General features: G+C 47.8%; 1 protein-coding gene across 1 annotated transcript; it reads left to right on the top strand.

Moving 5' to 3' along the window:
• Nucleotides 1–1,033: 1,033 nt before the first annotated feature.
• On the top strand, nucleotides 1,034–4,789 carry LOC144691197 (NADH dehydrogenase [ubiquinone] 1 beta subcomplex subunit 11, mitochondrial-like). The gene is made up of 2 exons (XM_078559260.1): nucleotides 1,034–1,092; nucleotides 4,410–4,789. Exons 1-2 carry the CDS (start codon nucleotides 1,034–1,036, stop codon nucleotides 4,690–4,692), a joined length of 342 nt encoding a protein of 113 aa, XP_078415386.1. The 3' UTR covers nucleotides 4,693–4,789.
• Nucleotides 4,790–23,652: the final 18,863 nt, after the last annotated feature.

Raw genomic sequence — 23,652 nt, 5'->3', positions numbered from 1 at the left:
TTTGTTCTGCCAGGGTAAGTCAACTACCTCATCACTCTCAACTCACACACTCTCAAACTCATCACACATCAACAGGGATCTCACACCTCAAGGGACAACACCATTAACTCTCACATACACCTACATATCTTCATCAGGATCATATTATCTGGCGCTCGTGTCCCCATCCTGTCCTTGGCTCCACTCACCACACAAACATTCCAGGCATCCTAATCCCCTGCCATGGCATGCGTCCTGCTGACACTCTCTACATCTCTTTTAATGCAGAGAAGCTGACTCACAATAGGAGGGAGAAGTCCCAGACTGGGGGTACAATGGCAGACATTAGGTCCCTCAATCACTTTGAGGAGCGTGCTATTGTGCTGACTGGTGAGGACGTGGACCATGCCTGCAGAGACAGTGAGGTTGGCGGGGAACACCCATGTGAGAATCCTGCACTACATCATCCCTCTCTCAATGCAACTGTGAGTGCTCTTTCTCCTGCTTTTGACTCTGCTGCCATGCACTAATCATCTCTACTTTGGTTCACAGGGAGCTCTGCCAAGTGACTGACACCCTCAGCCAGCCAGTCCCTCAGCTCCATCCACGTCCTCATCTCCAGCCAAGAGGACACCTCCTCCATTGAAGAGCTGGAAATAAGCAGCTTGGAAGGCTCTTCACAGCACTTAAACACACCTTCCACCAGCGCAGAGACACACACCTTAGTGAAACCTAGATCTAGAGCAGGCCCTGGTTCACAGTATGGCAGTTACCGTACGGACACATGTCTGCAGCAGGAGGAGGCAGGTCCAGCTGAGCTCCCCAACACTTGGAGGACTGTTGGGAAAGAGGCATCTGTGAGGTCCGAGTCAGAGGACAAGCCTCTGGATTCAGTCTTCCAACTCATCGTGGTGAGTTAGCAGAAGGTGGGGAACATTATGCAGAGCTGTTGGAAACCCTGAACAGAGTGGCACGCAAGTTGTAGGAGTGCGTCTACCTGCTCTCTGATGAAGTGGTGCCCACATGTGCGCATCTGGAAGTCTCCATGGGGAGGATGGCGGATCCCATAGAGATCCTGGACCAGCAGAACGCCATAGATGAGTTCCTGCAGTGGTAATGCGAGAGGGTAATGGGGCACGTCAACATCCCTCCAAGTGTTACTTCCCCTCATGGAGTCAGCCTGGGGCCATCGGGCACCCGAAGGGAGAAGGAGTGGCAGCTGGACACCCCTGGGTCATCCACTCAGGGATCTTAGAGGCTGTCTGCTCTCTTTGCCTCTTTTGTCTGTACTGGAGTGCTGCTTTGGACTGCATTAGAGTGCTTTAGTTGGAGTTTGGTGAGAGACGGACTTTTAAGGGTTGATTTCGATCTAAAGTCTAATCTTTCTTTAATTTAGCAACTAACTAAAAGTTGCTCTTTAGGTTGGGAGAAGGTGAGTTTTAGTCCAGCTTTAAAACAGGGGTTATACAGGCTTTGCTTGCAGCTGCAGCTATTTAATTAGTTAACTGGCTAAGGCAGGTTTTCTGAAGCTAGATTCAGACAGCATAAAAGCAAGCCATCTACAGTGCTGCTTTTGTCTGCACTGGAGTGCTGCTTTGGGCTGCATTAGAGTGCTTCAGTTGGAGTTTGGTAAGGGAGGGAGTTTGCTGAAGGGGGAAGGAGGTGATCCTTTCATTTTCTACCTTTCCTCAGTAAGAAGAGCAGCAGCCTTGGTAAATAGGATCTGTTGAGTATTTCTTCTGATCTTAATATTCTTAAAACTAGAAGAAGAAAAATTAAAGGGTGTAATTTAAGGGTAAGCCATGGCAAGGCAGCTTGGCAAGTGGAATGCTCCTCCTGTGTAATGTGGGAAGTCAGGAATACTTCCAGTGTCCAGGGCGACCACGTGTGCAGGAAGTGTTGCCAGCTGCAGCTACTCAAAATCCGCATTTCGGAGCTGGAGCTGTAGCTGGAGTCACTGTGGAGCATCCACAAGGATGAGATCTTTGTGGATAGCATGTACAGTGAGGTGGTCAAGCTGCAGGTAAAGTGTGCACAGGCAGAAAGGGAATGGGTGACCGCCAGGCAGAGTAAAAGCACTAGGCAGGTAATGCAGGAGTGCCCTGTGTCCATCTCCTTCTCCAACAGATCTTCCATTTTGGAGACTGCTGGGGTAGATGGTTTCTCAGGGGAATGTAGCAAGAGTGGCTCAGCTGCATGGATGGTATGTTGCCACCCTGGTGCCAGGGTCAAGGATATCACTGAGCGGCTGAAAGACATTCTGAAGGGGGCAGGTGAACAGCCAGAGGTCGTGGTCCATTTAGCTACCATTCAATATTATAACGGCTGATCCTCTATCGCAATGACATACTCCTGCTCTCTTCCCATACCCCTTGACGCTTTTAGTGTCCAGAAATCTAACTATTTCCTTCTTAAATATATTCAGGGACTTGGCCTCCACAGCCTTCTGTGGTAGAGCGTTCTGCAGTTCACCACTTTCTGAATGAAAAAGTTTCTCCTCATCTCAGTCCTAAATGCTCTGCCCCATAACCTGAGACTGTGACCCCTTGTTCAAGACCCCTCCAGCCAGAGGGAACATCACCCTTGCATCCAGTCTGTCCAGCCCTGTCAGAATTTTATACGTTTCAACCTCTCATCCTTCTAAATTCCAGTGAATACAGGCCTAGTCGATTCAATCTCTCCTCATACAACAATCCTGCCATTCCAGGAATCAGTCTGGTGAACCTACACTGCACTTTCTCTGTGGCAAGTATATCCCTTTTTACGTAAGGAGACCAAAACAACACATAATACTCCAGGGGCAGAATTTTACCCTTGGCGGGAGTGCTCGTTGGGGGTGGTCGGAAAGCCGACCGCCACCCAAGATCAGCATCGGGCTGTGATTTCACGCTGGTGTGTCAATCGAGACCCACCCAGCGTGAAATACGAGTGGCAGCACCTGAGCGCTTCATGTGCGAGGGGGCGAGGAGTGCGAACTGACTGAGCATGAACTTCATGCATGCGCACGAGTGAGCGCTTCACAATCTCCCTGAGGCACAGAGCTCAGAAGAGATATGAAAAAATAATAAAAATGTAATGAAACATGTCCCCTTATGTGACTTTGTCACATGAGCAGGGACATGTTATTAATGTAAAATTAAAGTTCCTATTTTATTTTAATTTGCTTTTGGAAACCTCATTTCACCGGCAGATCAGGCTTCCAAAAAAATTCAAAGGTCGCTTGGCCTTTTTGCCTGCCCGCCAACTGTTAGGCTGAACGGGCAGTGAAACATTTAATTTAATTGATTACTTAATGGCCTTAACAGACCTTTTAATTGTTGCCGGATGTGCTGCTGGCTCCGGTGCATGCCCACTGACTGAGCTATCGCGTGGCTGAGCGTTTGCATCGGCACGCTCGGCCAACGTCAATGTGTGTCATTTCACACTCGAGTGGGTTGGGTGCATGCCCGCCAAGCGAAAATTTCTGCCTCAGGTGTGGTCTCACCCAGTCCCTGTACAGCTGCAGTAAGACATCCTTGCTCCTGTACTCAAGTCCTCTCACAATGAAGGCCAGCATAGCATTTGGCTTCTTAACTGTTTGCTGCACCTGCATGTTTGCTTTCAGTAATTTGTGCACAAGGACACCTTTGTACATCAACATTTTCCAATCTATCACCATTTAAAAAATACTCTACTGCTTTGTTTTTCCTACTGACATGGATAACTTCACACTTATTCAGTTATACTGCATCTGTAATGTATTTGCACACTCATTCAACTTGTCTAAATTGCCTTGAAGTCTCTTAACATCCTCCTCACCACTCACATTCCCACCAAGTTTCATGTCATCAGCAAACTTGAAATATCACATTTGGTTCCTTCAGATTTCAATATCTGAATCATTGATATATATTGTGAATAGTTTGGATCCAAGCACTGATCCTTGCGGTACCCCACTAGTCACCGCCTGCCACTCTGAAAAAAACCCATTTATTCCTACTCTGTTTCCTGTCTGTTAATCAATTCTCAATCCATGCAAATATATTACCCCCAATCTCATGTGCTTTAATTTTACATACTAACCTCTTATGTGGGACTTTATCAAAAGCTTTCTGAAAATCCAAATACACAACATCTACTGGTTCTCCTGTATCTATTCTGTTAATTACGTCCTCAAAAACCCCAGTAGGACTGATTGTTGGCAACTGATGTCGTGAATGATAGTCTGGTGGGTTAAGCTTGCCTGCCTGATACTCAACATGGAACTTGTACTCTTATAGTTTGACTATCCAACACTCTTTGAGCAGGTGGCTTGCTACGTGAATTGTTGAACAATCGTACTAGTCATCTATGTTCAGTTATGATTTCAAACTTGCTTCCATATAAATAGAGATGAAAATGTAAGATATCCCATGTGATTGAGAGCGCTTCTCTCTCTGTTCATGAATAAGGTTGTTCAACCTGTACGACAAGAATCCTGAATATCATGGCTTCAGCTCAGACCCCGTGGTCGATGTCTGGAACATGAGGCTGGCATTTTTCTTTGGGGTCTCCCTGGCGATTGTGATGGGCTCAATTTTCGTTCATTACCTGCCTGATCGTGGGATGCGTCAGTGGGCTAGGAGAGAGGCCGAGCGGCGACTCAAACACCTCGAGGCTGAGGGCTTGCCTCCGATCAGGGAAAACTACTTCGACCCGGACAAGATCGTCCTGCCTCCTCCCAGCTTGGAGTGAGGCGGAGGAGGAGGAGGAGGCGACGTGCAGAACTCAATCAGATGAGGGCGATGAACTCCCTCCACCTTCCCCCCCTCCACCCTCCCTCCACTTTCCCTCCCTCCCTCCCTCCACCTTCCCTCCCTCCACCTTCCCTCCCTCCATCCTCCCTCCCTCCACCCTCCCTCCCTCCCTCCCTCCCTCCCTCCCTCTCTGTTTCTCCCCCGAAGGAGAACCGCTCTCCGTCGCCGACTCGAGAATAAAAGCGTTAAATTATTTTGCCTGTCAAAAAAAAAGGTTGTTCTACAGGCGTTAGCAATCGGCTTGCCATCACAATAATTAATGGGTTCCCGACCTTGTCTGTTTGCATGAGAACTGCACCTAAGCCAACCGGGCTTGCATCCACGACTAGCTGGTTGGTTTTCTTAGGATCGAAATAGGCATTTGTACAACTTGTTGACAACTGCTGTTTGATCTGTTGTACAGCCTGTTTGTGTCTTGATGGTATCTTTTGTCAGATCATGTAGTGTAGTGAGGTCTGGAATGAAGTATGCATGTACAGTACATGAAGAGTCCGAGGAGACTCTGGACTTCCTGCACGTTTGTAGGATCTGCAGCATTTGCAATGTCTTCAACTTTCCATGGGTCAGGTGATACTCCATCACTGCTGAACACATGACCGAAGAATTTGATTCTGCTTTCATTGAACAAGCACTTGTCTTTGTTTAGGTTGAGATTATATTCTTTGAGACATTTTAGTTCACTTTCCTCCAAGTGCACTTTCAGTGTGACTGTAGATGAGAATGTCAGCACTGATATTCGGCATGCCTTCAAGTCCTTAACATGCAGACTGCATCATGTGCTGAAATAACTCAGCTGCTGAACTGACTCCAAAGTTGAACACCTTGTATCAGAACAATCCAATGTGAGTAAAGAATACTATCAGATACCTCAATCCTTCTGCAAGCTCAATTTGATGGTAGCCTGCATTGAGGTCAAGTTTAGCACCATTCACTTTTTCTATGATATCATTGATTGTCAGTGTCAAGTGTCTTTCTTATAGCATGGCTTGGTTTGGTGACCACATATGAACACAAATTCTAATTTTATTCTTGGGTTTCTTGACAACTTGTATGGGTGAGACCCAAGGGGCAGGTTTATCCCCAACTTTCTCAATAATGTCAATGTCAGGTAGATGCTATAGTTCCTTCTCAGTCTGCCTCCTGGCATGAAATGGTATTTTCCACCATTGATGCGTGACTGGGGGCCCATTGTGGTCTACAGGCAAGTTGCATGTAACACCTTTCAGTTTGTCAATAGCAGTGAAGTGGTCAGCACACAATCCAAGAATGGTATGTGTAGCAAGTGTGTATATGGCAGCAATCATGTACTGATCTGTTGCTGTGTGGAAGCTAATAAGCATGTCACATTCCCCAGATATGATGTAACATACAGCCTTTGTTCTGGTTTCTTTGAATGAGATTGGCGTTTCAAAAGTCCTGATAATTTTCAATGGTTTGTCACTGTTGTAAGGGAAAATTCTCATATTCCCTGGTTTGCAGAGAATGAGGCAATCCTGAAGTTTCTTGTCTGCTTTGTCTCCGATGACATTAACTGATGCTCCTCTATCTATGATCGCATCTACGTCCAAACAGCCAATGGCTATTATATGTATATATAAAAGCAAAAAACTGCGGATGCTGGAAATCCAAAACAAAAACAGAAACAGAAATACCTGGAAAAACTCAGCAGGTCTGGCAGCATCGGCAAAGGAGAGCACAGTTGACGTTTCGAGTCCTCATGACCCTTCAACAGAACTAAGTAAAAATAGGAAAGGGGTGAAATATAAGCTGGTTTAAGCGGGGGTGGGGTTGTTGGGACAAGCAGCTAGTAATAGGTGGAGATAACCTTGCTTGTCCCAACAACCCCCCCACCCCCTTAAATCAGCTTATACTTCACCCCTTTCCTATTTTTACTTAGTTCTGTTGAAGGGTCATGAGGACTAAAAACATCAACTGTGCTCTCCTCCGCCGATTCTGCCAGACCTGCTGAGTTTTTCCAGGTATTTTTGTTTCTGTTTTTGTAGCCAATGGCATTTGTCACAGTTTGCTGTGGCTGTAAGAGGGCACAGAGGTGTGTTCATGGTCAGCCACCTCCACATTGGCTACATTCTCTCATCTTTTTGCTGTGGTATGTATATGTGGCACCCTTCGGTTGGTATTGGCCTCAGTGATTGATTTTGCTGATGAGCGACAAATATGAGCAAATATGAGTTTTCCACAGGCTTTGTACTGTTTACCAATAGCAGAACATTGTTGGTAGGCACAGTGGAAACATTGTTTGAACATGTTGCAACTCTGTGAGACTGCTGTTGTTGCTTTGTAGGTAGTTTCCTGGTAGAAGAACGATGAACAGTGCTTACAGGAGTTGAACTTAAAGTGTGGCTTTTGGTAGCCTCAGCTTCAGTTGCTCTGGACTCTGAGCGATAATGATCTTGCTAGCTTCAAAATCAACTTAAAATGCTATCTTCTAAGCAGAGACTATGCAAAAACCTCCAAATATGTTCATACCTTCTTAATTTGCGTTATCTTCATTGTCAGTAGGAGGTTCAGAGACAGCCCAGAATTAAAAGTGCATGAGCTTCATGACTTCCTTTATGAAACGACTTCTTCAGACTCTCTGCATCTGCTTGCAGACTCCCTCTGTAGGTACAATTCTGTATGGTATCTTCAAGTGAACAATATGAACATTGCACTTTTCAAAACTAAACATGACAATGTGTGCTGCAATGTTCCAGTGAAGCTCAACACAAACTGGAGGAACTGCACCTCATCTTCCGACTAGGCACTTTACAGCCTTCTGGACTTAATATTGAGTTCAACAACTTTAGATCATGAACTCTCTCCTCCATCCCCACCCTCTTTCTGACCCCTCTTTTTCCAATAATTTATATACATTTTTCTTTTCCCACCTATTTCCATTATTTTTAAATGTATTTCCATCCATTGTTTTATCTCTACCTTTTAGCCTATTTCGATTTCCCCCCAAACTCACCCCCACTAGGACTATCTGTCCCTTGCTCGTCCTGCTTTCCACCCTTAATGTCCCCATTAGCACATTCCTTAGATAATATCATCACCGTCAACACCTCTTTGTCCTTTTGTCTGTGACATCTTTTGTCAATCTCCACCTATCACTGGCCCTCTATCCAGCTCTACCTGTCCCACACCCACCCACCACCCCCCCCCCCCCACCCCCCCCAACCCTTAAACCAGCTTATATTTCACCTCTTTTCTATTTTTCCTTGGTTCTGATGAAGAGTTATTCGGACTCGAAACGTTAACTGCATCTCTCTCTGCAGATGCTGTCAGACCTGCTGAATTTTTCCAGATATTTTTGTTTTTATTCTAGATTTCGCTTTTATATTTACGACAATGTGTGGCTTGAGAGCAGTTAGCAGGTGGTGATGTTTCCATGCATCTGCTGCTCTTGTTTTTCTATGTAGTAGAGGTTGTGGATTTGGAAGGTCCTGTCGAAGGAGGTTTGACGAGTTGCAAAGATTTAAGTAGAGTGCTGAATGGACCATTTTTAGTTGGTTAATGTTTCATTGCTTTCAGAATGGAGCTGCAAATCATGATCTTCATGTGCCCATCTCTGTTGAGATAGGCAGCATGCAAACTTTGTGCTGCCCATCTCATTTCCATGATTTCTGTGTGTAGCCCAGCATGACCCATGCTGTTGATTGGCTGCATGTGCAACAAAGGACCTAAAAGTGTGCAAGCCTAACATGGGTTGTCGCTAGCCTCCAGCTCTTAAAGACAGTCAATCTCTCTTAAAGGGAAGCCGCACTGAATCAACTGTCATTGCTGAAATGAAGAAAATTGAAATGGGATGCCAGGATAGTGAAAGATCTATAAATTCCAGATGTGGCACTGGGGGCTTTAGTCTTCAGGAGGAGAGCTTTTATATCTCCGCGGGGAAGCCTGTCAAGGAATTGTCCCAAAAGGGAATGGGAGCAGAGAAGTCAACTTTAGAGTCTGACCCCAAGCATCTAGCAGCAGTGCTGGTAGAGATTTCATAGCCTCACATGATTGCTACAGGTCAGCGACTGCACCTTCAAATGCATGCCTGCCGCACCACCAATCTCTCGTGCTGCTCAATGCATCACACCCCCATCATTCACTCAGCAGCAGTACCTGGTGCTCAGGATGCACAACATTCACAATCTCCTCCTCACCCTCACATTTCTTCCAATGATGCCAGCCTCACACCGTTCTCTTGCTGCATCCCAGATCTTCTATTCGGCTATGGGAGGCACATCACTCAAAAACAATACAGCATAATTCCTGACATTCTGCTCTCTCCCTCTCTCTGTCTCCAGCAGGACAGGGTGACACAAAATACAAGGGAGCAGCAAAGAACTGGAGGAGATGGTGCTCTACTTGATGGGGCCAGCTGAAACAGAATCTGTAGGATCCAGCGTTACTGAGGACAATCAGAATGATAGAATGTTACTGCCTTATTCCCCCTATGAACTCCCACCTCACACACATTCTACTGTATCGAGTGCAAGCTGCAAATGGTGTGACCATGGGCCCCATGCTTTATCCCTTGCACAGCGTTCAATTACCAAATCCTGGGTCCTCCGTGATTTTATGCAGCAGCTCTCTAAAACACCTACAAACATAATCCTTCCCCCTTTCCATCGAGGACCTGGGATGGAGGGTGTTGCATGCAGCAGTCCCATGCAACCACAGGATGTGGCAGTTCACAGACTCCCAAGATGCCTGTGTTTTTTGTGGCCTTGTGGAGTCCGTGGACTATGCTTATATAGGTTATTGTAGGCTGCATCCCCCTTTTAGTTACTTGAAAAACCTTTTGCTTCTGTTTTGTTTGCACTCCAGTTCCACATTCATGATCTACGGGCACCTGGTGCGGAAGGGGGCAGGGAAGGAGGAGGGTCTCCTTGTGAACCTGCTCCTGGGCCTGGCCAAGGTGGCCATTGACAGGTCCAGGCAGGTCGTCCAGCCAGAATGTCTGCCTCTCTTCTGTGGCTACGTTCACGGCTGGGTGTCCCTGGGGAGGGAGCACGCGATGTCTGCTGGCACTGTCGAGGCCTTCTATGCTCGGTGGGCACCATGGGGACTGGGGTGTTTTATCGACCTCCTTAATCACATTTTGATTTAATATTGGTAAGTTTCCTTTAAATTTTGGCTTTTGCTTTTGCAGTTTCCCTTTAAGGGGCTGCCTTTTAATTTTTCCCCTGGTTTGTTAATTTGGTTTATTTGGTTGAACTCAAAAAAATTACAAACATAATCCATAGCATTTCCACTAACTGCCTAAGCAGAAGTAAATCAAAAGCACCTTATCTGCAAGTTCATATCTGGTACTTTAAATAACTATAGTGGGGGTGACCCCTCATGCTGCTGAACATTTGGGGTGGGATTTTAAGCGGCACCATATTCCCCGCACCCCCCCCCCCTCCCCCACCGACTGAAAACCCGGTCGTCAGCCCGCCCACCTGAAATCCGGCTCGCACACTGGGACCACCCTTAATTGTTTTGGAGTGGGACTTCCACCCCCATATTGGAGGAAGTCCTGCCTTAGAGAGCTGCCAACCAATCAGATTGGCTGGCAGCTCTGTTGTCCCAGCAGCACCAGGATCAAGCAGCGGCCACTGCTGGGATTATAGCCAGCCCCTGAAGAAGGAGGCTAATGGAGACCGGACTTGAAGGTAAGTCTGGGATTTACGATGGGCCTGGCTGGCAGACCTAGTGAGGTGGGTGGAAGAGCCATAGGGAGGTGGGGGTCTGGGTTTGAGAGGCCAAGAGAGTGTACAGTTTTGGAGAGTTCCCCTGATGGACACAGGGGAACCCCCCAAAGGAGGGGTTCCCCCACATTGCCCCCCCCCCAACCACCCCCCCGACACCACCTGCCAGCACCGCACCACCCCCATCGCCCCCACCCCCGACAATTGCCTGGCAGCAGCCTGCACAGTGAAATTTGTCGGGCTGCCCACCTAGCCTCCTCTTTCCCCTGCCATACATAAAATAGCAGCAGAGGTGGAACGAGCCCCTTAACAGGCCACTTAAGAGTCTCAATAGACTTCAGAGCTGGCGACTGACTGACACCTTGACCGCCCGCAGTAATATGGGGAACAAGTTGGGGTGGGCGGGAAGGCACAGAGAAAGCCACGTGCTTTATTTTATGAGCCCCCAGCCTTCAAATAGGGTGGGGTCATAACGAGGGATAAAATCAAACCTCTGTTCAGCTGTGAGAAATTATTATAGATGTTCATTAGAGTAGGTTAGGGAAATAACCAGATCAGCCCAAAATCTGTTTGAAGTCACAATAGGAATTCATCTGAAGCCTCCAGTGCCAACGTGGCATGCCTGCGCTAGCATCCTTTACATCATGGATCACCTGATGGGCTGTGCCAGAAGTGACCAGATGTTTGGCTGGCACAAGCTTAGGCATTTGGGGCTCCACAGTACCAACCCCAGAAATACCAGGGAGCCCAATTTCATGGCCATTAACTTTTAGCTCACTGAACATTTATCAGTTGAATTGCATCAAAATTAATGGATTCTCAGAAGTAACAAAATACAGTTGTGGTATTGATAAACAAGCATTGACACTGAGAAGGAGTTACACCATGTCAAAACAATTTGGAAGCAATAAATAAACGGCCGAAGAAGTAATGACCGAATACAGCTAATAAAATAAACATTCTGTTGTCCTTGGAATTTGAATTTCAGCTTGCCAAGTGGCTGATCTGTGCTTTGGCAAGAGTGCCTGTGCTGCTCTTGAAGTCACTAAGAAGGTGTGTAAAATCTGTCTGGTTTTATTCAACCTTCTTGTTTAACTTACCTCCCTGAGAAACTGTCAGAGATAGTTGACAGCCCAACCAGAATAAGGAATTCACAGCCTATAGTGCATTAGAACACTAATGAGGCGGCACCAACTGGCCTTTCTCACACATATGTCATTATGTCAGTAGTTTCTTTGATCAGCAGCTGAACAGGACTACACACACCATTATAATCATCTGTTAAAGCCAATGCATTCCTCGTGTCCACTTTAAGAAAACAGGAAACACAACAGTGTCCCAGCAACCATCGTCACCAACAAAGTAAATATGAAGATATCTTACTTAACAACACCTGAAGATCTTGTGCACATTAACATCTTGTGTTGGTGCTGAGTTTGCCTGTATGTATGATTCATGTGAAGTTGCTAAGAATTTGGCAACTGCATTAATAATTTTACACTTGACATCACAGACCACCTGCAGATACATAGAGTGAAAACGTTTCAGTTCTGAAGATCCCTTTTTGAGCATGTGATCCAAAAGATATACTGTACATTTACTACACCATAACCCAAACTAAAGGCTGGATTCGTTTTCTGTTGCTGCTGTGCAGCCTGAAGAAAATAAACAGACAGACCATTTCTCAGGAAAAAGGTGCAAAAAGGAAAAGGTAACCAATGGGAACGTATTCGGGGAAAAAAATACACATCCAACTGTATATTATTTAGTTTTTTTTATTTGTTCAGGGCTGTGTCAAGTCCAGCATTTGTTGCCCATTCCTAATTGGTCTTGAGAAAGTGATGGTGAACCATCTTTTTGAACAGCTATATTCCATTACAATTAGTTACAAATGCAATTAGTTAAGGAGTTTTAAGATGTTGACTTAACGAAGATGATGAAAAGGCATTTCCAAGTCTGGGTGGTGTATGATTTAGAGGGGAAATTGGAGGTGGTAGCTTTTCCATGCTTGCTCCTTTGTTCTTTTAGGCTGTAGAAGGAGGCATTGTTGGAGAAGCATTGTTGAGTTGTTGTAAAGCATCTTGTAGATCACAGACACTTTTACCACTGTGCAGTGTGTGGAGGAAGCAAATGTTTAAGGTGGTAGGTAGGTGCCAATCAAGCAGGCTGCTTTGTCCTGGATGGTGTTGAGCTTTTTGAGTGTTGTTGGAGCTGCACTCATCCAGGCAAGTGGGGAGTATTCCATCACACTCCTGACAATGGTGATGCCCAGGGTGTTGATGGTGGGATATTCAGTGATGGTAAATCTTAAAACATAAAAGGGAGATGGTTAGATTCTCTATTGTTGGAGATGGTCATTGCCTGATACTTTAAGTGGTGCAAGTCTTACTTGCCTCTTATCAGCCTAAGCCTGAATGTTAGGGTTTGCTGCATAAGACCATGGACTGCTTCAGTATCTGAGGAGTTGTGAATGGAACTGAACACTGCACTCATCAGTGAACATCCCCACTTCTGACCTTATAATGGAGGGAGGGTCATTGGTGAAGAGCTGAAGATGGTTGGGTCTAGGACGCTACCCTCAGAATTGACTGATGGAGCAGTAATTGTCCGGATTAGATTTGGCCTGTTTTTTGTGAACCGGACATACCTGGCAATTTTCCACATGGTTAGGTAGAGGCCAGTGTAGTAGCTGTACTGGAACAACTTGGGCAGAGACACAGCTAGTTCTGGAGCCCAAGTCTTCAGCACAACAGCCAGAATGTTGCCAGGACCCCTAGCTTTTGCAGTATGTGGCACCTTGCTGCTCTTAATTCTTCTTCCAAGTGGTGTTTATCATGGAGGAGTACTGATTCATTGACTGAGTAAGGGTAGTAGGTGTTAATCAGCTGGGAGTTTCTTTGATCATCTTTGACTTGATGCCATGTGACTTCATGGGGTCCAGATTCAATGGTGAAGACTCCCTCCCAATTGTATACCACTGGGCTTCCATCTCTGGTAGATTTGTCCTGCCAGCGGTACAGGAAATGTCCAGGTAAGTGAAGGAGAGGGTCCCCAAAGTTAAGGCAACCTCCAACTTTTTAAAATTTAAAATAAGAAACAGGCCTCACATCCGGACCACCATTGCTGGGGTGAGATAACCCCTCCACTGGACAGCCTGCTGCTGTAGTTGAACCCAGGCAGGCAGAGAGGGCCTCTAATCCTGCCTGGACCACTTGATTGCCTCTGCCATTTGGAGGCTGCCTCCAGGCAACTGTTCTGTCTGCAGGCAGCCTCAGGAATCTGGGTGCTAACTGGAAAATCCCAGTCAGCCTCCACAAAGTGGCCAATAATCAGTTCCATTGATTACACACCGTTTGTGGGAGTGGAATGAAGCCAGGGAACCGGCATGCTGGCCTTGGCGCTATTTTGAAGCGCCCACTTGCTTCATGCCCGCCATATCGGAGCCGAAAGGTCCAGCCCATAATTACCATGCTGCTGTATGCTAGTCGTTCTGGTAGGGAATTGTCTTCATATTAGTTATTAATCACTCTCTCCAAAAAAAGCCATGGAACTTATACTTTTGGATCTCCATGTACATCTGTTGCTGTTATAATGAAGGCCAGGTTTGAGCCATCCTTGTTCATCCAAGGAACACATGAAGGCTTAGTTTAGGAAAGAAGAACATTAAAGTTATGCATTATTTGATAGTTCCAGATTTGGACAGGGAGCAGATTTTAATCCTACTCATGAGTCAGAAACTGGACAGGTGAGCATTTAAAATCACCCATCATTCATATACACTGTGGGGCCGCAGGGACCTGACCTGATGAACAGGATGGACCACCCGGCATCGACCTAGGCACCGGGAACAACAACGACAAACTCAGCCCTGTCGACCCTGTAAAGTCCTCCTTACTAACTGTATCTGGGGGCTAATGCCAAAATTGGGAGAGCTGTCTCACAGGTTAGTCAAGCAACAGCCTGACATAGACATCTTTACGGAATCATACCTTACAGTTAATGACCCAGACACCACATTACCATCTCTGGGTATGTCCTGTCCCACCGGCAGCACATACCCCGCAGAGGTGGTGGCACAGTGGTAAACAGTCGGGAGGGAGTTGCCCTGGGAGTCCTCAACACCGACTCTGGACCCCATGAAGTCTCATGGCATCAGGTCAAATATGGGTAGGGAAACCTCCTGCTGATTACCACGTACTGCCCTCCCTCAGCTGATGAATCAGTGCTCCTCCATTTCACTTGGAGGAAACACTGAGGGTGGCAAGATGGCAGAATGTACTCTGGGTGGGGGACTTCAATGTCCATCACCAAGAGTGGCTTGGCAGCACCACTACTGGCGGAGCTGGCCGTGCCCTAATGACATAGCTGCTAGACTGGGTCTGCGGCAGCTGGTGAGGGAACCAACAAGAGGGAAAAACATACTCGACCTCATTCTCACCAACCTGCCTGCCGCAGATGCATCTGTCCATGACAGTATTGGTAGGAGTGACCACCACACAGTCATTGTGGAGACGAAGTCCCGCCTTCACATTGAGGATACCCTCCATTGTGTGGCACTACCACCATGCTAAATGGGATAGATTTTGAACAGATCTAACAACTCAAGACTGGACATCCACGAGGTGCTGTGGACCATCAGCAGCAGCAGAATTGTACTCGAACACAATCTGTAACTTCATGGCCTGGTATATCCCCCAATCTACCATTACCATCAACCCTGGTTCAATGAAGAGTGCAGGAAGGCATGCCAGGAGCAGCACCAGGCATACCTAAAAATGAGGTGTCAGCCTGGTGAAGCTAAAACACAGGACCACTTATGTAACAAACAGCATATGCAGCAAGTGATAGATAGAGCCAAATGATCCACAACCAACGGAGCAGATCAAAGCCCTGCAGTCCTGACACATCCAGTCGTGGATGGTGGTGGGCAATTAAACAACTCACTGGAGGAGGAGGCTCCACAAATATCTCCATCCTCAATGATGGAGGAGCCCAGTACATCAGTGCAAAAGATAAGGCTGAAGCATTTGCTACAATCTTCAGCCAGAAGTGCCGAGTGGATGGTCCATCTTGGCCTCCTCCGGAGGTCCCCAGCATCACAGATGCCAGTCTTCAGCCAGTTCTATTCACTTCACATGATATCAAGAAATGGCTGAAGGCACTGGATAATGCAAAGGCTGTGGGCCCTGACAACATTCCGGAAATAGTGCTGAAGACTTGTGCTCCTGAACTTGCCATGCCCCTAGCCAAGCTGTTCCAGTACAACTACAACACTGGCATCTACCCAGCTACGTGGAAAATTGCCGAGGTATGTCCTGTACACAAAAAGCAGGACAAATCCAATCCAGCCAATTACCGCCCATCAGTCTACTCTCGATCATCAGTAAAGTAATGGAAAGGGTCATCAATGGTGCTATGAAGCGGCACTTGCTTAGCAATAACCTGCTCACTGACGCCTAGTTTGGGTTCCGCCAGGGCCACTTAGCTCCTGACCTCATTACAGCCTTGGTTCAAATGTGGACAAAAGAACTGAACTCCTGAGGTGAGGTTAGAGTGACTGTCTTTGACAGCAAGGCGGCATTTGTCCGAGTGTGGCATCAAGGAGCCCGAACAAAACTGGAGACAATGGGAATCAGGGAAAAACTCTCCACTGGTTGGGGTCATACCTAGCACAAAGGGAGATGGTTGTAGTTGTTCGAGGTCAGTCATCTCAGCTCCAGGACATCACTGCAGGAGTTCCTCAGGGTAGTGTCCTAGGCTCAACCATCTTCAGCTGCTTCATCAATGACCTTCCTTCCATCATAAGGTCAGAAATGGGGATGTTCGCTGATGATTGCACAATGTTTAGCACCATTCGCAACTCCTCAGATCCTGAAGCGGTCCATGTCCAAATGCAGTAAGACCTGGACAATATCCAGGCTTGGGCTGACAAGTGGCAAGTAACATTCGCGCCGAACAAGTGTCAGGCAATGACCATCTCCAACCATCGCCCCTGATGTTCACTGCATTACCATCACTGAATCCCTCACTATCAATATCCTGGGGATTACCATTGACCAGAAACTGAACTGGACTAGCCACATAAATACTGTGGCTACAAGAGCAGGTCAGAGGCTAGGAACACTGCGATGAGTAACTCACCTCCTGACTCCCCAAAGCCTGTCCACCATCTACAAGACACAAGTCAGGAGTGTAATGGAATACTCCCCACTTGCCTGGATGAGTGCAGCTCTCACAACACTCAAGAAGCTTGACACCATCCACAACAAAGCAGCCCGCTTGATTGGCACCACATCCACAAACATTCACTCCCTCCACCACCAATGCACAATAGCAGCAGTGTGTACCATCTACAAAATACACTGCAGGAATTCACCAAGGCTCCTTAGGCAGCACCTTCCAAACCCATGACCACTACCATCTAGAAGGACAAGGGCAGCAGATGGACGGGAACACCATCACCTGGAAGCTCCCCTCCAAGTCACGCACCATCCTGACTTGATAATATATCGGCATTCCTTTACTGTCGCTGGGTCATAATCCTGGAACTCCCTTCCTAACTGCACTGTGAGTGTACCTACACCATATGGACTGCAGCTGTTCAAGAAGGAAGCTCACCACCATCTTCTCAAGGACAACTAGGGATGGGCAATAAATGCTGGCCCAGCCAGCAAAGCCCACATCCCGTGAACGAATATAAAAGAAGAACTGCAATTTACAACAGGCTGCCTGAATGGGGAATCTGGAACGCGTTTTCTACCAGCCCAACCCGGAGTCGAATTGGATCAGGGTTGGAAGAGACCAAAAAAAGAAAAGGATGAAATGTTTTCTACATTTTCCTGATGGGTCCTGGAAAAGCGGATACTCAAGGATTGTCAAGGCAGCAGATCGGAAACTTTCTCTTGAGATATCATTGATTGTGCAATATTTATGAGATAAAAATTATGAAATTAGTCTTGGGTGATGATGAGCAACAGGCGACAGTAAGTCAGCAGCCCAGTTAACACGTCACCTGATACTCTTTTCCATTGTGGAAGGGGGACTTGGCCAGAGTGTAAAACGGACTGCCAACGAGGAGGGCCGATTGGTTCTGCACATAATTCCTTCATTAATAATAATACACATATGCTGACATTATTTGAACAGCATAATTGACTGCAAGGCTGGTTATTAGAGAACTAATGTTAAATGTTAAACCTCTGATTTATTACATCCTACCGATATAAAGTTCACAGAATGAAGCTGAGTATAATTGCAAGCATGTGCATTATAGACATAAAGTAAGATTAGTTATGAAGTGTGTTTTTGGACTGCAGAAATAATGATGGAGATGTCACAACAGCTCTGGTGGTGATGCACAGCTGAATAAATGTGCAAAAAATGTTTGCCACGTGTTGCTTGCTACATAATTCTCGCACATCCCTGATTTTAATCGGGCTACTATCCGTGCCTTTAGCTGCCTGGGCCTGAGGCTCTGGAAATTCCTGCTTAAGCCTCTCCATCTCTCTAACCGTTCCCCCCTCCTTTAAGGTGCTCCTTAAAGCCCACCTGTTTAATCAAGCCTGTCTGAATATCTTCTTACATGGTTTGTGGTTAAGCTTTATTTGATAATGCTTCTTTGATAGGCCTTGGCATGTTTTGCCATGTTAATGACGTCCTAAAATTACAAGTTGTTCTGGTTATAATCTTGCAACATAGAGAAGAGGTGAACTGCATATTAATGAAAAAAATTGCTATAGAAATAGAGCTACAAAAAGTACTCTCCTTGGGCTGATGTACTGGAATTGGTCAGGACTAATGGAAAACCATTTCTGTTGAACATGTTATTTAGTAAAACTGTTCTGTGACATTTTTCGTACTGATATTCGCGAAATATGGTGTATCAGATTTTATTTCAAGATTTTTTCACGTAGACATTGAAATTAAACAAAGAGACTCTTGAATACAATTTGTTGAAAGTTAAAATTTGGGGCAGAATTTTCCGTTTGATGTGTGGTGGGGGGGGTCCCTCACGTAGGTGCGGTGACGTCGGGCGAGCGTCCATTGCGCTATTTCATTGGGCGGGCGCGCGATGGAGTCAGACGCACGCCTGCCATTAATTAACGGGCCATTTAAGGCCCTTTAGTCTTCAATCGACGTCGATTTTTCGGCGCCCGTGCAATCTTCGGGCCGGCGCACAGGCACAACGGGCAGGCAGGTAAGACACATTTGTATAAACCTCATCCACAGGCGGGATAAGAGGGCTCAGTGGGGTTGTGAATCTGCTCTGTGAAGTATTTATTGGTGAAAGTTTTTCAAATTTGCCAGTGTTATCTGCAGTGCTTCAGGACGCATCCCAGCAGCTTTTTCTGGACTCTTAACCTTCAGATCAGCACTCTGCTGTCAGGAATCTTTTCCTGGCCTGCAGGTTTCAGGAAGCCTTCCCATAGCTTGGGTATGGGATCTGATCTGTCCACTGGAGGCAGCTCCTCTAAGGAGGAAGAGAGAGCTAGAAGGGGGAGGAGGCCAGGAGTTCACATTCATCCTCCAGGGGAGCCACCTTTGGGAGGACAGGCACAGGCACAAGGAGTGATGATTGACCTTCATCCACTTCCGTTGGGACCAGGCAAGCCAGACAGAGCGAGCCAGAGGCTTCGCAGCCATTGCTGGCTTCCCCCGCATCCAGGGTGCAAAAGACTGCACACATGTGGCCATCAAGGTGCCAGCGGGTGAGCCCGGTGCCTTCGTCAACAGGAAGGGCTTCCACTCCATGAACGTGCAGATAGTGTGTGATCACAGGATGCTGATTCTGCAAGTCTGTGCAAGGTACCCAGGCAGCTCCCACGATGCCTACATCCTCAGGCACTCCCAGGTGCCAGGGCTCTTCAGTGCTCCAGCCCGGCTGGATGGGTGGCTGCTGGGTGACGAGGTCTATCCCCTAAGAAGGTGGCTCATGATGCCTCTCCACCATCCAAGAACAGAGGTTGAGCAGCGGTACAATAGGAGCCACACCTCCACAAGGGTCATGGTGGAGAGAACCATCGGTCTTCTCAAGATGCACTTCTAATGCCTGGACCGGTCAGGGGGTGCACTCCAGTACCCCCCAGATAATGTCTTGGTGATAGTGGTTGCATGCTGCACTCTCCACAATCTTGTGCTGGAAAGGGGGGACGCAGTAGACGATGAAGACATCGACACAGTGTTTGTGGCTGCACATGATGAGTCCAGCAGTGATTCCGAGGGTGAGCACACACAGGGAAATGCTGAGGGGGTAGACGCAGACCCGGGACTACTCCAGGGAGGCAGGGACATCGGGGATGCTTTAATCCAATGAACCTTCAGCTAGCAGAACACAGATGGATCACTAGGACAAGCCTGGGCTGCAGGCTCCATACTCGACACCTAAGTGCAAAATCTGCCAGGTCAGCAGCACCAACTAAGGGCCTTGTACATAAAGCTGAATGTCCAACAAAACACTCATTACACTTTTCTTAAACATACACATGCAGAAGAAATGAGGCACCCTCAGCCATGGTCACACATCTGGCATTTAATGTGTGAAGCAGAAGTTATCACAAATAGAAAACAATAGTGTAAACAATCAAAAGGAAATCATAAGGACCTAATTTTGGGCCAACACAAAAGCAGCAGTGAAAGACCCGTGGTGTGCCTAAGGTGCCTTATGCTTTCATTTACGGTTGCCACGTCTTGGTCCTGCCCCCTCGCTCATAGTGGCATCTGAGACAGCCTACTGACTCTGCTGTCCTGTTGGCCTCGATGACCTTGGTGGTCGTCCTCTGGCCCGTGGAGCCTCTGCTGGCCCCACCTGGGAGGGAGCTGCCTGTTCCGCAGCTGGCATCTCCCCATTCGTCGCAGCCTCACTGGATGCTATGGTCACTGGGAGAGGGGCGGAGGAGCTGCCGCCCTCATCCGGAGTGCCCTCAGAGGAGCCTGCAGAGATGACAGGCAGCTGCTGCGTTGTCATGAGGTCGCTTCGGACCTCCCTGCTCACCGTGGAGCTGGGAACGAGCTGGGAAACTTGGTGCCCACGCCATCTCCACACTGGCACTGACCAGCTGAGGTCATTGCCAATGTGAGGGCGTGCTGGTCAGAGCACATCCCCAGGAAGTCCTGGCGGGTCTCCTGGAGGAGGCTCTCCACAAGAGTCGCCACTCTCTCCATGGAGGATGCTTGGCGCTCGGACATGAGACTCATTGCTTCAGCGAGCGTCCGGGTAGACTCCTTCACCACGGACACCATGCCAAGCATATCCTAATGTATCACCCCCAGTTGCTCCCGCACATCCGGCCGCATTTCCTGCCCCTGCTGCGTTGTGGACGACTCCAGAGGCACATCATCAGGCACTGACTGAACATGTGCCTGGTCCCCTGCAGCCCTCCGACTGCTGGCACTATGTGCACCCTCTGTCTCTGTCAGCTCCTCCAGCGACTGTGAAGTGCCCTCACCACTGTGCCCCGGGACACTAGCCGTTGTTCTAATTCCCACTGAGGTGCTAGTATCTGCGCTGGTGCCTGCCTCGCAGAAATGGTGTGACGCTGGTGAGACTTCAGGCCCCTCAGGTTTGAGAGGGAGCATCTGCTGCTCCTCCTCCTGGCCGTGCTCTGATGGTGCTAAAGGAAGAACAAGTACAGCGCATCAATTAGTGTGCAGACAATGACAAAGTTCCCCCAGCTCATTATGCGCTCAACCTTCCATAGCCAATTGCCCAGCAATGTTACAACAATAACTAATTTAACAATCATCAGTGCTGTGGCTGTTAGGACAATGTGGACCTCACTGTTGGCCTTAAATACCTGGCCGTGGCACCCCAGCCTCACCGACACCGGTAGACCTGGGTGCATGGCGCCTCTCCAGTTCAAGGGCCTCCTGTTCGAAGCGGCTTCACATGGAGAGCTGTGCCTGGCCGCCTCCAGTCCTCACACGCTCGGCTACATTATGAGCATTCTTCTCCTGAAAAAGAGAGAAGAGCATTGATTAGTGTGAATTGCACATGGACTCTGCTCACGAACTGCACACCCCAACCAGAGCGGGGCATATCAGGCCTCCAGTGCCTCCTCACCCCCGCTGCTGCTGATCACTCAGACAAAGATGCCAAGCCTGATCCCCACCACCCCACCGCCCCCTTAGACAAATGCTGCCTACATCACATTAGGAACCACACAGTATTTCCTCCCATAACAAGGAGGCACAAGCACGTGCAGCGTAGAGGGCAGCTGATGGTTCGTTGCCATGCCATCTTGAGGCTCCCCCTCCACCATCTCATCACCCTGACTAGACATGTCCTGGAGTTCTGAGTCTGCACCTAGGTGCAGCTCCTCTAGGTTGCCCTAAACCAGTCATGTGGGACTAAGATCAACACATGCTGTGGGGGAGAACTCATCTCCTCATGACCTACTCAGGCTGACCTCAGCATGGGCACTATCTGCTTGCCCACCCAGCAAAGGCAAAATGCCCTCAATGATTCAATGCAGTCACAACACTAAGACCAGGGTGGGGGGCAGTGCTGCAGAAGGTAAGGCTACCTGCTGGGTTAAATGCCCAATGCCAACATGGTACTCACCCTGCCAGAGCACAACAAATCGTTGAAGCGCTTATGGCACTGGGATCCAGGTGCGCCGCACCACGTCGCGGGAGCTCACCACCTCCGCTACCACCTCCCAGGCAGGTTTCGTCATGTGGGGGTCCTCCTCCTCCCATCCTGGGGGACCAACACCTCCCGCTGTGCTGCCACCTCCTCGAGGAGGGCAGCAAGGCAGTCATCAGAAGAACGAGGGGCGCATTGGCCCCCCCGTTGGCCTACCTTCCAGCCTGGCCTGCTCCGCTGGCCCACCCTCCAGTCTGGTCTGCTCACCCGAACCCCTCTGCTGCAGCCTAGAACTGGCCATTGTGAACAGCCTACAAAAGGCTGCAAGGCCTTCTCTTAAACAGGCTGCTGGGTCGCCATTGGAGCAGATAGTCTGTGCATGCCCACCGCCGCCCGCCCACTCCCGCTATCCACAGTAGTCGGGAAATATGCTTAATTGGCCTACCCACCTAAAATGGCGGCGCGGACCCAATCGCAGATGGCGATTGGGTCTGTGCCCGCTCCTGCTCCACCCCCTCCACCCACCCCCCGCAACCAAATGGAACATCCTGGCCTTGGAGTCACTGATCTTAAAACAGGTTATTTTCTGACTGCTATAATAACTGAGGGCCTGAATATAGGGAGTTAGGAAGTAAGTCCAAAATTCTGCATGAAAACTGTCTCTCCCACAGCAAATTTTCAGGCTTTGCCATGAATATCGTGATTGAGTTTCTGACTACTCCGGTTCTTCTCTACCTTCCCCTCCAAATTTGGAAATACCAGACTTAACCTTGTATGAAGGTGGCGTTTCATCAGTAATTCAGACGGTGTTGAACCTGGAGTTGCATGAGGAGTTGTACGATAATTGAGAAGAAAACACGAAAGTTGAGTTTCTAGAGTACCTTCGGATAACCTCTTCATTCCAGATGTGAAAGTTTGCACAGCTCTTTCAGCTAACCCATTTGATGAGGGATGATAGGGTGCTGCTTCCATTTAAACTCATGAATCTCTGAAATTCTGTATTAGTGAATACAGTGCCATTATCCAAAACAATGACTTCTGGTAGGCCATGTATACTAAAACACTGGCACAGCTTTTCAATAGTTGAACACAATGTCAGTGATCTAACTTCATACACTTCCATCCACTTAGAATACACATAGATGTTCAATAAAAACATGGTACCTAAAAGTGGATCTACGTAGTCGACAAGGGAATTCCCACGGATGCAGTGGAGCTGAAATGGGCAACTTCTTTTGTTGCTGACACTGGAGGCAGTGCTTGCCCATGCTTTCAATATCACTGTCTATGCCCAGCCACTAGACATAGCTTTGTGTAAGAATCTTCATCTTTGAAATGCCTGCCAAGGGTGGTTCCCTTCCTTGCGAAGGGATGACGACTCTTGATCCCCACAACAAGATTCCATCTTAACAACTTAGCTCTGCTTTACGGGCATGGAATGGTCTTATCTCTCAGAGACTGGTGCATTTGACCATCCTTGCAATACTTGGCCTTGGACTTTTCATAAGATTGGATCTGTTTGTTCAATTTCTTATTTGCTTCACACGGATCGCGGAAGAGTCAAAGAAAATCAACACAAGCACAATGTCTTGTGGGACTGCAGCATGTACAATGCTACCTGGCAATG

The sequence above is a fragment of the Cetorhinus maximus genome, chromosome 2, assembly GCF_964194155.1.
Source record: "Cetorhinus maximus chromosome 2, sCetMax3.hap1.1, whole genome shotgun sequence".
NCBI lineage: Eukaryota > Metazoa > Chordata > Chondrichthyes > Lamniformes > Cetorhinidae > Cetorhinus > Cetorhinus maximus.
This window is presented reverse-complemented; position numbering and strand designations above follow the sequence as displayed.